The sequence below is a fragment of the Hirundo rustica genome, chromosome 7, assembly GCF_015227805.2.
Source record: "Hirundo rustica isolate bHirRus1 chromosome 7, bHirRus1.pri.v3, whole genome shotgun sequence".
In the NCBI taxonomy this organism is placed as follows: Eukaryota; Metazoa; Chordata; class Aves; order Passeriformes; family Hirundinidae; genus Hirundo; species Hirundo rustica.
This window is the reverse complement of record NC_053456.1, coordinates 19461192-19475536: the sequence shown is the minus strand read 5'-3', so window position 1 is coordinate 19475536 and position 14345 is coordinate 19461192. Positions and strand designations below refer to the sequence as shown.

Below are 14345 nucleotides of genomic sequence, written 5' to 3'. Positions count from 1 at the left end.
AAAATTCTTCTCAATTTATCTCACCAGCACAGACTTCTTACTATTTTCAGCATTGTAAGAGAGAGATTGAACTGAACACAAGATACAAGCCCAAAGAACTGCAAAAGAAGGCCACTGAGAATATGAGAAGGCAAAACCCAATAACAAATTTTATTATTTCTTTTCTGTTCATTTACTGCATGCCAAACTCCTCAAAAATAAAGGGGGAAATCTTGTGAAAACACTGAAAAGAACCAGGCACATCCCAGAGGTGGACTTGGCAGTACCAGGTTTATTGCTGGACTCAATGACCAACCTAAAAAATTCTGTAACTCAATAATGGTATCTTAACTAAGAGAAATCACGGGTGCTGGAAAAAAAGGAAAAGGTAGAATAGCTGCTCCAAGGCTAAGTCTTTTCTCTATCACAAGTCTGTACCACAAATACATTTAACAATATTTAACTCACCAGCTCAAGTTTACATCCATTAATTACCAGGAAGATTCTTCAGAAAATAACTGATCACAGTCACAGCCTTTTTCTGCTGTACTGCAATTCTGACCCATTACAAAACCTTACCACCACGTTAGCAACATCCCATACTGACCAACAAGTAACATTCCAAAGATGCTTAGAAATAGTTTGAAACTACATTCCACCAATATGGCATTGATTTAGCAAAAATCACTTGAAATACAAACTGATAAAATATTCGGCATTTTCCTTTTAATACTGTAAAGCAGTCTATGTAGGGCTACAGAAGAAAATTTCCTATTGAAGTGCTGCTGAATGAGGGCACTCTCGATAGGTAGGGAAGTGAGAATTTCCCATTTCTGCACAGTCATTTTGGTTTAGGTGATACATAGAGTGGACTCTGAGACAAGGGTATTTTTGGGAAAAAAAATACAATTTCATGCAGAAGTTTGTGATACTTTATTTAGCAGCAGCACTCAGCCTGTCTAGGGGGTACTTTCAGATTCAAACTAGGATAAAGAGGGCTGAGAGGTCTCCAGTCTGTTAGGCACATAAAAGTGAGGCTGACAGAAGTCAGCAAGATTCAGTTGTGCCATTTTCATATGAGGACAGGTAAAACAAGGAGGGTGAAAATAGAACAGCTGTTTTCACTAAAGAAGTTATACAGTCTACAATAGCTCAAATCCAAACTGCCACTCTGTCAAACCAAAGCTTGATCAAACTGCCATATTGACAAACTATTAAATTATTCTCCTCTAATTATATAGAATTCCATTAGGACAATCACAGGTTTTAAAAATTAAGTCCATTTTAAATACTGCAAACAGCTTGTGCAATTCTTTGAAAATTTTTTTAAAATTCATACAGGTCTCAATTTGTGTATATAATTTTCATTCAAATAGTTTCTTATGCACTTTACACAACAAATTAAGTACTAGCAAGGTAATAATCTGCATTCTAAATGATGTAACATCCCTAAAAAAACCCCCCCAAACCTACAAGCCAATTAAAAATTAGTATCACTCTTGATAACAACCTTTATATTTCCAGGGAATTTTGAGACTCATCCTCTACTGTATATTGCTAAATCCTGTATATTTTTGGAAAGGCATCAGAGGGGTGGATTGACCACCAAAGAAAAATTAAATTTCCTCTATAATCAATTTATTATCCATGGAAAGAAACAAACAAATAACTAAACCTACCTTGCAATTCACTTTTAATAAGGCAACTTTCCATCATGTACAACAGAACAGTGACCATAATATCCAGCAGCTGGCATTCTTCTGTTACTTGGCGTGCTAGTTCTTCATTGCTGAACAACTGAACACTGATATGCACAATTCTATTAGACATAGTGTCTGATTCATGGCTTTTCTTCAGTGTTTTCATAATAAAAGCATAATGCTGAACAAATGTTTTTGTAAAAGCAATCTGCAAATTATAAAGAAATGCTGATGTTAATAAGCATCATACAAAAATTATAGCTTTCTTTCAGTATAAAATATTCCTTTACGAATGTACAATCAACATTCCCTGGGAAACACCAGTTGCTATGACAAACCAAAAGTGATGACTGTTTTCTAGAAACAGACCAAATGAAAAGACCTATTTATAGGGAGAGGTATCTGAGGCTGCTAATTTCATTATCTTTCCCAAGAATCTAATCTTCTCATTCTATGCTTTCCACACTAAAAAAAGCCAACCCAGAAATGTTCAAACAAGGAATGTAATGTCTCAGCATGCCTGTGAAAGTAGTAAGGGTCTAACAATTAATTTAGCCTAAATTTGTACATCCTACAACAAGATGTCCTAAAATAATACGCTATTGAACCATGAGTTTAGTAGTGCCTTATTAAAGCTGCCTTATCACTTGCAGCCATCTAATCATGAAGTAAAATTTTCATTTATTTTCAGGCAAGACATTTCTATACTGATTTTCATTTCTACTATCATAGAATCCTATAATTTTTAAATAAACCCTTAGTGCTTTTCCCTCAATAACTAAATTAATTATCCAGCTTTGTTATTCTTCCTACAACTGCTAGTGGTATTTTTAAACCAGATCAGTATTTAAATGTATTGTACATATACACATAAATCTTAGTACAGTCCTGTGTTCCACTCCATTAGCCTTAAAAAGGCATTATAAATCAACCTTTTGCACTGCACAGGCATGAACATACCTGCTAGCTTTGAAACCACTTCTCACTTAGTACTTTAGGTTCTGAATTAACACCATCTGGACTCGCTTGGCTTGGTAAGAAGACAAGCTGTGTAGTGGTAAAAACCTAAAGTCTAAAACTCCCTTGCCTATTCCTTCTGGAAGTACTAACCTTTCATAAGGATAGAATTAGAAATTTTAAAACCACCCTCAGGCAGCCATGAGCCATTTTCACCAGACTGTAGAGAGATCACTATTCATTTGACCTGCCTTAGATTCAGTGCTGCCATACTTTAATTATGGCACTACCATGTTATCATCACCTAAAAAATACTTCCAAAAATATGATGACATAATTCTGCTGTTAGGCACAGAAACTGCTTCTCCCAGCAAATCCCCCAAAGATAAAGTTGCTGATACAAGAAACTGAACCAGGGTGAGAACGGGGTTATCACTGTAGGAAACACTGCAAGAATGCTTAACTTGCCTTCCTATGGTCCACAGTGCTGGAAACCTGTGTAATAACTGAAAGTATGTTCCACATACAGCACCCACACAATGGTAACTGTACTCAGCTAAAGCCTTTTTGGCATAAGGCATTCACAACACTTGAGCAAAGTTAATGCAATATCATTCTGGCATTACAGATATCCCCATCACATAGTTGCCTTTAAGTTGAAGGCTTGAAACAATTTTCATAATTGGCATTAGGACGTATCATCAAGACATTCACACTACTAATGTTAAGCCTCAGACAGAAATTATGTAGCAGGTATTTTAAGAAGTTAGTATATTAATGCTGCTAGTAAAAAAGTACACTTTAATATATTAAGTCTTCACACTGTTATGTTTAAATAGGATTTTTGGGTTCTGTGATGAAGAAACTAGTGTTTTACTTTTTTTACACAGCATGATCAATTCAAATTGACTGCAAAAACAAGGTCCTTCTCTAAGGACAAATTTTGGATTTTTTTTTCTTTAGTTTGTATTGGCATGCATCGAAATTTTTTGTGCCTCACTCATTTACAATAATGAACTTTTGAAAGTACTGTAAATTTGCTCTCACTACAGTATAATGGTAGAAACTCTTGAAAACACTTAACTAAAGGAAAGACAGAAGCTTTACTGCTACATTCACTTGCAAGTTAAACAAACAAATACAACCCTTTCCAATTTTGAGAGGAAGAAACTAAACTCATTCCAGAAGTTAAGAAGCTGAAATACTGTGGTAAACTGCAGTCAGTACATAAAACCAGCCACAGCAAGCCAAATCAATCCATCCAGATATCCCTTCTTTCGGTGGCCAAAGCTATATACACAACTAAGGAAAAATATAGAATGGAGCAAGAATGCAATTTTTATCTTAACATGTTTCTAAATACTCAGCTTCCAACCTTCTGCAAGAAATGATTCCTAAGAGAGACATGCTTTCTGTACATCTAATTCTCTTCACTGACTTACTCTGTATGATCTTGTGCAGCTTCTATATTTCTACCTATGGAAAAACAAAGCTCAGTTTTTCAGCTAGCCTTTTCTCTCAGCAACCGCTCTCCAGAATTCTTTGGAGACTAATATCAACCCTATGCTTCAGTTAGAACTTACATCTCCCATGTTTGTATTCTCAGTGCTAAGCTGGAAAGTATTTCTGCCAACTGAGTGCTGCACTAAAATTAAGGTTCCAATCGAAAAACTGTTCTACAGAATTTGTAGAACAGCATATTCAGGAGTCAGTCAATTCCTAATGCTGTAATAGCTGTCTCAAGGGTCACTATGGGAGGTGCCTGACATGGCACAGCATTTCTGGTAATTATGTTTGTTGATTCATTATGTCTACCAGATGCTCTTGCACTTTTGTATTTCCAGTATTCCAGATTTCAGCAGGGTTCTGCTCTTGGATGATTTACACTCTTCCACATCTTCCTGTTTACTGCCAACACCTTCTTTGCCTTCTCCTTGGTCACATGAAAGTCTCTTTCTCCGGACTTTTGCTTTTCCCCTTGTCTGCACCATAACACCTTTAATTTCTTGGAAGTTTCAATAAATTTTTCTTCTGCTTTCTTTTTCTTCGTTTATAAGTCTTCCAAGCTTCAAATGTCAGAGAGAGCTGGAATGGATGCCTCAAGCACAAATCTGTAAGGCAAAGACCACACTTTTTGTTGTGCTATCTCTCTCATATGCCAAAGTGGGGAGAGAGGGAAGAGCTGCTTAACCCAGGGTTTTAGCCCACCCCTTTCAACGCCTCTTTTCAGTACTGGGAATCCTTAAAGGGAAGTTTGTTTTCCTATTTCAAAAAAATCTGTGTAACTGAGTTTGCTAGTGGCTCAGCGACTGCTACACAAGGCAGTGATGGATTTTAATATGTTTATGCTGGAGGTTAGAGATTTCAGCAATTTCAGATCATACACAGATAGTCACCTCTATGTCCAACTAGCTCCCTCAGTTTATCAGAAATCCAACCTAGCAGAATTCTGCTGATTTAATGATCTAAATTGCCTCACGAAGAATCAGATAAATTGTACAACAGCAGGTACAGAAAATACTCCAACAGTACATGTGGTGTAGATGGGATGAGAGAAAGTAGCAGAGAGCTGAGAGACCACTGGGAATAGTTTATATCCCTAGAGGTATTCCTGTTGTTTGAGAATGCAGTATGATTAATCAGCAAATAAGCTTTTCTTTCAAAAAAGCTAAATGGAAGCATGTAAGATTCTTCTAATTCATCCCAAAATGCTATGTTCTCTCTTATCCATGTAAAAAGCAGAGCCACTCCTTGTAAATAAACCACAGGCCTCATAAACACGTTTAAAATTTATACAACATTGACAGCTTTGCAACAAAGCAAAGGTATCTTGCAAGAATAATAGTTTATTGCCTCCCTAGTACTGCCATGTGATACATTTCCTGCTCTAAGTTTCCTTACTACTTGAAAATGCCATTTAGACAATCACAGCAATTAATCACAGATTCTAAAAAAATTTCAAACACTTGGCATTTGTGTTTCTGCTAAAGCTTTAACATAGGAATTAACTGTTTAATGGAAAACAATATGAAACTGGTAACAAAAAAAAACCCCAACCAACCCCCCAAAATTACAAAAACCTTTAATTCTGAGCATTGGTGGGTAGAAAATGGACTATTTCCAGTTTAAGATGGCAATCAGTAGAGAGACCAAATACACCATGATCTCCATTCTAAGTGAAGAACGGTAAAGAACAGAACAAAGAAAGTCACTGAAGACTATGGCTCATTGTCAAAGGAAGAAAGATCCCACAATCAGTAGAAGCTGCTGTTATTTCATGGTACAGTTATGAGGGAAACACAGCAACACTTACCAGATTCTTCTGCACACTGCTAGCAGCTGCGTGTTTCTACAGGCAGGAATTTAGCTGGCAAGGGACCAAGAGAACTGGATGTCCTTGTGGGTGCCCAAATATCAAGAAGAATTCAAGCTTCACAGCAGTGGATCATCAGTTAAGAAGTCCTAATGTCCCCTCATATCAGCTGAATCTAAGACCAAGAAGAATCTATGCTGGCATCCCAAATCAAAACGGTGTCTTCACATGGACACAGTAGTGCTGAAGGCCCAAATCTGATCTTTTTCTTCCTTGCAAGTTATCTTCATGTCCTTGCTTTTGATGCAGCAAGATTTTCAGGGGGCACAAATACAGGGTTGTCCCTTATAAACAGACATTTTTGAAGAAATCTGCGTGCCCGGACTTCAGAAATTCTTGATCTTTTCCTCCCAGCAGGGATTGAGAAAGTCCAAAATATTTGCGTGGCCCCGGGGTATGACATGACCAGAGCAAAATGTTAAGCCTGATTGCTATGTATACTAGGTCTTGGGAACATGTGGAGCAAACAACCAAACCTGGCTGCACACCAAGATTTAAAACAGGAAGGTGACATCCAGTCTCCACAACTCCAGGCCAGGAGATACTTGGTACAGACAACTGCAAAACTCTGTAAGGAAGCACCTGGAAGGCTGCCAAAATGACCTAGGGCATAGCTGCAGCAAGAACACTCACACTGGAATGGCCTACTACAATAACTGAAACAGGAATGAAATCACTGCAATTATTCACCAGGCATACCATGCTACAGAATCATACTGTGCTGATCCTCATGTTTTATGTGATAAAAAACAGTTTCCAAAGTAAAGTAAAATGAAACAAAATCCAACACATGCAAATATGCACTAACAGACAAAAAGGAAAGTAAACCATGAAATCAAAATTAATAGTGCTGCTCCAGATTTATCCATCTTGTTTTGTCCAAAACATTGGTTTTCAAATACTAAACACTAGAACTTCTTACAAAATACTCAAAACAAGGTAAAGGATCTGCATTATTTTACTGGTTATTATTCAGACATAAGGCATGAATGAGAGGCATAACACACACTAAGTATGTGAATATAAAAAGATGCATAGGTTTGAATGAAGTAAGGCCAAGTACCTTATAATCTTGATCTGGTAGCATGTTGAGTAAGAAAGTCACCATCTTCTGTGGAAATTCATATTTTATTGTCCAAAATAATAATTCTTCTAGAAAACATTTATGCTTCAAAACATCCATGATAGACTGATCTGCATAAAAGGATGAAGCAGGACACGTGTAATACAGTAAGTTTTAAAACTAAGAACAATAATAGCGCAGTTGCATTCATATAAAAATTCAGGAACAGACATTTAAGAACATCTTAGTGCATTCTGTAAATAATTTCTTTTTAAACACTGGGAAAATGAAGATCACCAATACTGCATAGTGTCAGAGTCTGTAACTATTAAAAGAACCTCCCAGAGAAGCCAGTGAAAATTTTCAGTACAATTCTGCCACAAAGTACAATCTTCACTGATTGCATTGAATCACATCACCTTACCATAATAGCTGCACTCATTATAATGCAGCCCAGCAAATTGCACAATATTTACACAACCACTTAACCAAGGGAAACACTGCAGACTACTACTTAACTGAAGTTAAATATTAAAACAACAAAATACAATTTATGATTAAGTGATGAATTCTATTATCTAAACAACACTTTACCAAGCTCTACACAAAATAAATAGAAGCAATAATGTATCCTTTATTGTTACTTTCAAAGCAATACATGCACTGATTGACCAACCACTAAGTTTGCTGGGGTTTTTTAATAGAAAAATTACCATAACCAGATAATGAGGAAGCACTAGCTCCTGGGAGCAGGACAGACAGTCTCATCTTTCCCCTTTTCTGTCCATTCACCCTGCCCCTCTACTCATGCTGATAGTAGATCCCTGGGGGTGACCCGCCTAGGAATCAAGTCTGGGATCTTCCCATTTTGTCAGCTGTGTTTTTAAGCAGATCAGTTTCCTGATTGCAAAGCTGCAAACTGACCTTTGCGAGAATAAACTGTTCATGAAATTATCACTTGACAGAGCATAAATCATATTAACTCTGTTTTTAAAAATCTAAAATATAAAGACTCTTCATCATCATTTTTCAAGAGGTTGATTATTTATGCTTTACAACTACAGTAGGCAGTGTTCACTCCAGTAAGGTATGAGGACTAAAGAACAAAGTAATAATACTACTACTTCTGCATACCTAGAAATCAACTACACCTGAGGATATGCAGCTCCACACAAAATCACATATTCCAACAGGAGTGGATGAAGTGCTCCCACCACTGCACACATCCAAAACCATTTACACTGAACATCATCTGGCCTTGAAGACTCCCATCTTCACTGGAGTGTGACAGCTTTAGAGACTGCACTGCATACCTCTGTGCCTATTCTAAGCAAGATAGGCATTTGTGCTCTTCCTAAGCAGGAATTACCTCCATTTTCCAGCACTACCAAATGTCAGAGTTCCCTGGGCAAGGAACCAATTTGCCCAGACTTAAATTTTAGGGTTCTCCTCAAGACTCCAGCAAGCCCCCCCAAAAAAGGAGTATATTTTAGTCAATATATCCGACAAGCATTGATATAAAACATTACCTTCACAGAATCATGAAAGATATTCTAGTATTTCGTGATATTAATTAATCTTAAACTATTTTGTAAGGTATTACACCTCACCTACAGCAACAAACACATGATGCTCATTGATGTTCTCTTCCTCATCTCTTGTTATGAAGTTGCACATGTGATTTGACTGCCCACAAAAGCCTGGTAAGACATGCAAGACTAAAGTCTTCTGTCCACAGAACAGAGAGCACAAGTTTAGGTACATGCCAAATGCCTCTGAGTGAGAACCAGGCATGGAGACAAGTGACACAACCCTGGATCTGTCACTGACAGTGCAGCTTTCTCTGGCACATACCATAGGTGAACAGTGTATATCCAATACTTTATGCAGCAGTTTCAGGCAGGGAGACAACAATACCTATCTGCTACATAATTTAAGTAGGCAGAATGCTCTTACCAAACCTGGAAAGTTTGTCAAGAATACTGGGACTAATGCTCCCATTCTTCTAAAAAGCATCACTAGGTTTTAAACTTCTTTCAAAAAAAAAATTGCCTCTGAGTTTAAAATTGTCTTAAAAATCTGGTATTTCAGATGGATGCAGGATGAGGTTTTAAAGTTAAAAAAAAAAAAAAAAAATTTAAAAAAAAAAAAAATGCTCAGTACTCAGTCCCATACCTGTATGAGTGAATCTCAGCATAAAAACTGTGGTTTCTTTAAAGAAATATTTTGTTCTTTCTTTGTGCCACAAAACACCTCACAGAGTGTTGTAAATATCTCTCCAGAACATGAGACTTGGCATTCCAAGATACCCCCAGTATATAAATAACCCTGGATGAAGACAGTACCACTGAAGAGCTAGGATGGGACAGGGAGTCTGCTTAGACGGAAAAGGTGAATCTGTTTTTATTCAATAGTCAGTTTTCCAAAATTTTCTTTTCATACTCTTATTTTATACCCTATTGGACATAAAATATGAATACTGAAAACTTCAGAAAACTATCTGATATTTAATAAAAACAGATACTTACCCTTCCCCCATTGGCAGACTCCCTCCTCTGGGGCAGATATTACGAGCTATCAACATCATGACCACAGTCCATGTTGGGATGCCTCAGAGGGGGAAGACTACAATCCTGGGGGAAAATGAAATGTTGAATTCAAGTATCACTTATCCTGAAATGCCACTGCTGATATTGGTCTTCTCATCAGGCAGGATCTAAATCTGGGCTTCCTCCCTGCCTCTCGCCCTAAAGAGTTACAATGCATCAGAACAGCAGCATTTTTTCCCTGTGTTACCCAATTCTAAGGCATCTTTTAGACAAGCTAAGAGCCTCTTAAATCCAAGTTAGAGAACTTTCCTTGGATGTCTCTATGTTTCCTGCATTTCTCCAAAACTACTGCCTCTTCCACATCTCTACCACAATCTTTCTCACACCATTTTTAAGATCACCTCTAAACAACACTGTTGCCAAAACATTTCGTTCTCTGCTTTTTCAGCATCCTCATCGCTTTTCCTTCAGTCTGGAAACACTAGAAACAATCGATCTTATTTTCCCATACTCCTCACCTTTTCATTGATTCATGAACCTTTGAATTTAAAACTCAAGCTCAAACCTTCGTTCCAGAGACCTTCCAGAAACTTTATTCCAACTTTCACCGCAAATCCTCTACCCAAATATTCTTTTCCCAAGGCTTTCAATTCTTTGCACTTCCTATGGCAGTCTCCTCACACTCACATTAAAAAAAAAAAAAAAACACAACCAAAAAAGATCATCTTTATTTAACAATAGCATTTAAATATATTAGCACTAAAAGGCACTAATTTCAAGCTAGAAAAATAATGGAGTGGTTTTAAGAGAGACTTCATTCAAGTATTTTATCCTAAACATTACTAAAACAGTACAGAAAGACCAACCAGAACCAGAGAGAACCATTCTTGCCTGGCTGCAAATAAAATCCTACTGCACAGTGGCACAATCAAAAAGGATTGTTAAGAACAAATACATCAAACACCTGTTTCGTAGAGCTATATTGCAGCCTTGATAGGCACACAGCAAAAACTAAAAGCATTTTTGGAGGTCAGCTTAGAGCACAGAGGTGACAAAATGGTCAAACAAAGTCCCAGACAGCGGTACGCACTCAAGGGAAATCTAACCTGCCAACTAGCACATTTTCACTTGCTACTCTTCTTCAGACTGTGCTATGTTTAATACCTCTCACACGCAGCACTACAGTGCTTGGGAAGTGAATTGAGCATCCCTGGGTATTTTTAAGACAGACATAAAGCAAACATGATAAACTGAGATGAGTACTTTATAAATACCTTTGGTGGTGCTGCTTAGTTTCACCCTCTTGCGCTTTCCCACACCTTGGCTACCATCCTGGTCCTCCTGGGGTAGAGGAAGAGTTTAAAAAATTGACAATCATATATTCAGAACTTTATTGCCAAGAGATGGCATACTCCCAAAATTCTGGTTCAGCTACCAAATTAAAACAGAGAACCCTTCAATACATTCTTACAAGAAAAACGCTTTTACTGTTTACAGGTGTGCAACTCTTTAGAGAAAAAACTGATTTTTTTAAATTGGCTTTTTCCCCCTACAGGCAGCCTTATCATCCACATTTATTTCGTTAATTTTGTAAGGTTAGTTGCTTTGATTTTTGTTTAACACAAAAAATTTCTGACCTTTTCATATCTAAGATTTTACTTTATCCACTTGTAGGGTTTGTAGGGTTTTGTTTCAGAGAAAAAATATCAGCCAACATATTGTATTTCAAAGTTGGCAACATATATAATTAGCTACATACTTTCTAATCAATATAAACTTTTGATGCAAGAATGAAGTATTTTTGACATCTTTAAGAGGCCAATTCTAACTGCTTCTTCCCTACAGAATAATGGAGACATTTTACGCAGGCACTTGTCACCTGAAGCTTTCAAAGCACTCCACAAACTAAACAGCAAAGGTTCCAAAATGCAATACAAGTTAAAAACATCTCCACCACCATTTCACAAAATCTAACTCTGCACATTAAAAAAAGAATGTGACATCACAGGGGCATTTAAATGTTGCATGAATCTTTGCCAACACTGGTAGTCCTAATGAAACTAGAAATAAAGATTCTTACTGGAGCTAATAAAATGATATATAATTAATGCAGATATCTTCTATTAAAAATATGTACTCAATATCCTTCTCCCCTAAGCAAATGCCATGTTTTACTTCCAAACTTCTCTGTAACGATAAAGAACCTGAATCTCAAGAAGTTACTACCCTTCCTTGGGGCAGAAGATTGTTCACACTTTACATCTAAGGACTGACCACAAGTATGGTGTAAATGAAAGGTCTGATTTTGCCTCCCCTTTCATTTCCTCCATCTGAAAATTCATTTTAAGATGGACATACATTTGAACACTTAGGCATCCTGTGGTCATTGTGAACACAGGGTACTTGGTACTTCAATTAGGAATGAGTCAGCAAGTTCTCAGGATGTTGTCACTGCCCAGTCCCCAGTCAGAGGGGCCATGAGGAAAAAATCATCAAGAAAAAAATAAGACTTGCTGGGATGTTACTATGAACTGCAGGACTCTGCAATTCAAGTCTCCTGCCCTGAAAAAAAGCATCAGTGAAGAAATATGAATTATTTCGTTTATAATCTTTTTCTCAAAATCATGAGCTGCTTGACAAATAGGAATTACTGAAAAGGAAGTCCACTCATTTCATCCAAAAATTAAATAGACTGTGCAGGTGGAAAGTTGAAATGCTTATTTGAAAAATAACATTTCTCTCCTCTGTACTCCCATGTGAGTTACATAGGGCATTTACAGTTTGTTTTTAATTTCTGATTATACTCTCCTAGTGCAGAGTAACACTATGTTACAATTAAGAAACATGGCAAGAGTACACTTTTAACTAGATTTTTTTCCTCCGGTATTTAAAATGAATGTAGAAAGGTTAAAAATGCTCTTTCTTACCAAGATCTAATGGTAGCATTGTTTCACAGATGGAACACTAGCTTACAAAATTTACACAAACTACAAATCAGAGCAGTACTTCTGCAGGGAACTAAACAGCAAAACTAAACTAAAAGTTTTGCACAGTTCAGTAGTTTTACTTCTACAACAGTAGCCGGTTCTAAGCAAAAAATTAACCTGAAGAATGACGGTTATTTCCCATACTTTCCTTTCTGCAAAAGGAGAAAAAAGGCCCTCTTTAAACCTGTTGTCCTGTTTACGATTTTATGTTCCAAGGAATCAAATAAAACACAGTCCATGAATGCTTTTGCCACACTGAGGGTTAGTTGTTTTTCTATGGGATATCTCTTTACATTATTTAAAGTTTTTTATGTTACCCTACCAAAATGTCTGTTAAGGCTTACTAGTTGAAATTAGGTTTTAAGTAGTTGAGGAAAAAAAAGATGAGAATAAATTGATAAAGTTACTCTACCAGAATTTAATTTTCCTCTACTTATTTATTAAAGCCCAATCTAAAATGAGATTCTCTCCTTTTTACTCCCACTCCATATGTTTGGTAAGTAAGGTCAAGTCTACACATGGGAATTTATTTACAGAGAAATTCTCACTGCTGCTATCACCAGTTCAGCTGGATTCCCAAGTGCCAAAACCCACTCATAGCATTACACGCTCTAAGTTTGCCCAATTTACTTGATAGTGATTTCTAGAATACCTAAACAGGTTTCTTCTCCATTACACGCATAAATTAAACTGGAACAGCATTAGCAAAACTCAGAATTTTTCAAGAGGTCCTTAGTAAATCAAAGGCATGAGACCTATTCCTTTATACCTCCATTATTCCTAATTACTAAACTTTGGATAATGTACGGCAGATATAAGGTGTAAGATTTGTGGGATTTGGCTGCAAGCATTCTCTCCCTTTAATATTCTGTGGAAGTCCATTACAGTCTTCAAAACGTCTCACCTCATCTGAAGAATCCCCTTGTCCTGATGTTGCCGTACCACCTGCTAAACCTTTGGAAATAAAAAAGTTCAGAGATTCTTTTTATAAGTCTTATATTGAAAGTACAGTATTTTAAGATATTTAAGCCAGTATGAAATGGAACACTACACTAATTTTCTTTAAAAGATACATAGCAGTGGACTGAGAACTTGGAGTAAGATTTCCCAGCAATACAAAATCAGGGATTTGCAAATACATGCTATTGCAGAGCTTCAATGCACTGTGTTAACAAACAAGCATTCTTTCAGAAACTGAAAAAAAAACCTCTGATGGACTTCAGTGATCAAAATAAAAAAATAAAATAAAAAAAAAAATCCACAGAACCTTTAAAAGAAGTGCTATGGATTGATAATCACTTTGTTGCAGTGGCAAAATTCCACTATGAACAATTTCATTTTGCCTACTCAAATTTCACTAATGTTATGACTGTAAAAATGGTGCTTAGCATATTAGCAACAAGAAGTTAACACGTTGAATTTTATTGATAGAAGTAAGAATTCTGTAATTTGGTAGTGTGATAAATAACAGGTAATTCCCTACATTTCATTAAGATTAGCTTTTCTTAAAAATAAACCCAAAGCAGTTTATATAAACCCCATCAATAATCAAGTCTTCTCTTAAAATATTTTTCCACACAAACCTTGAACAGATAATGTGCTAGTTCCAGCTCCTTGTTCCTGCATACCACATGCAATTTTATCCTCAGGAAATGCCAATCCAGAGCCTTTCAAAGCAATGAGGTACTTTTCATGACTTTTCTTTGCACATGCATTCTCTCCAACACCTTGAATATA

The 14345-nt window shown here is 36.6% G+C and overlaps 1 protein-coding gene across 9 annotated transcripts in view; it reads right to left on the bottom strand.

Annotated features, from left to right (window-relative positions):
- UBR3 (ubiquitin protein ligase E3 component n-recognin 3) overlaps nucleotides 1-14345 on the bottom strand; it is a 103952-nt gene that overhangs the window by 74069 nt on the left and 15538 nt on the right. For 8 of the 9 annotated variants that reach the window (XM_058421267.1, XM_058421268.1, XM_058421269.1 and 5 more), the window contains exons 4-8: nucleotides 14192-14335; nucleotides 13513-13562; nucleotides 10896-10962; nucleotides 7073-7203; nucleotides 1659-1887 (exon numbers count right to left, since the gene is read on the bottom strand). In XM_058421267.1, the coding sequence (XP_058277250.1) occupies nucleotides 1659-1887; nucleotides 7073-7203; nucleotides 10896-10962; nucleotides 13513-13562; nucleotides 14192-14335 (621 nt within the window). Of the gene's footprint in view, nucleotides 1-1658; nucleotides 1888-4219; nucleotides 4748-5949; nucleotides 6355-7072; nucleotides 7204-10895; nucleotides 10963-13512; nucleotides 13563-14191; nucleotides 14336-14345 lie in introns of those variants that run through there. The other variant, XM_058421273.1, reaches the window with a different exon arrangement.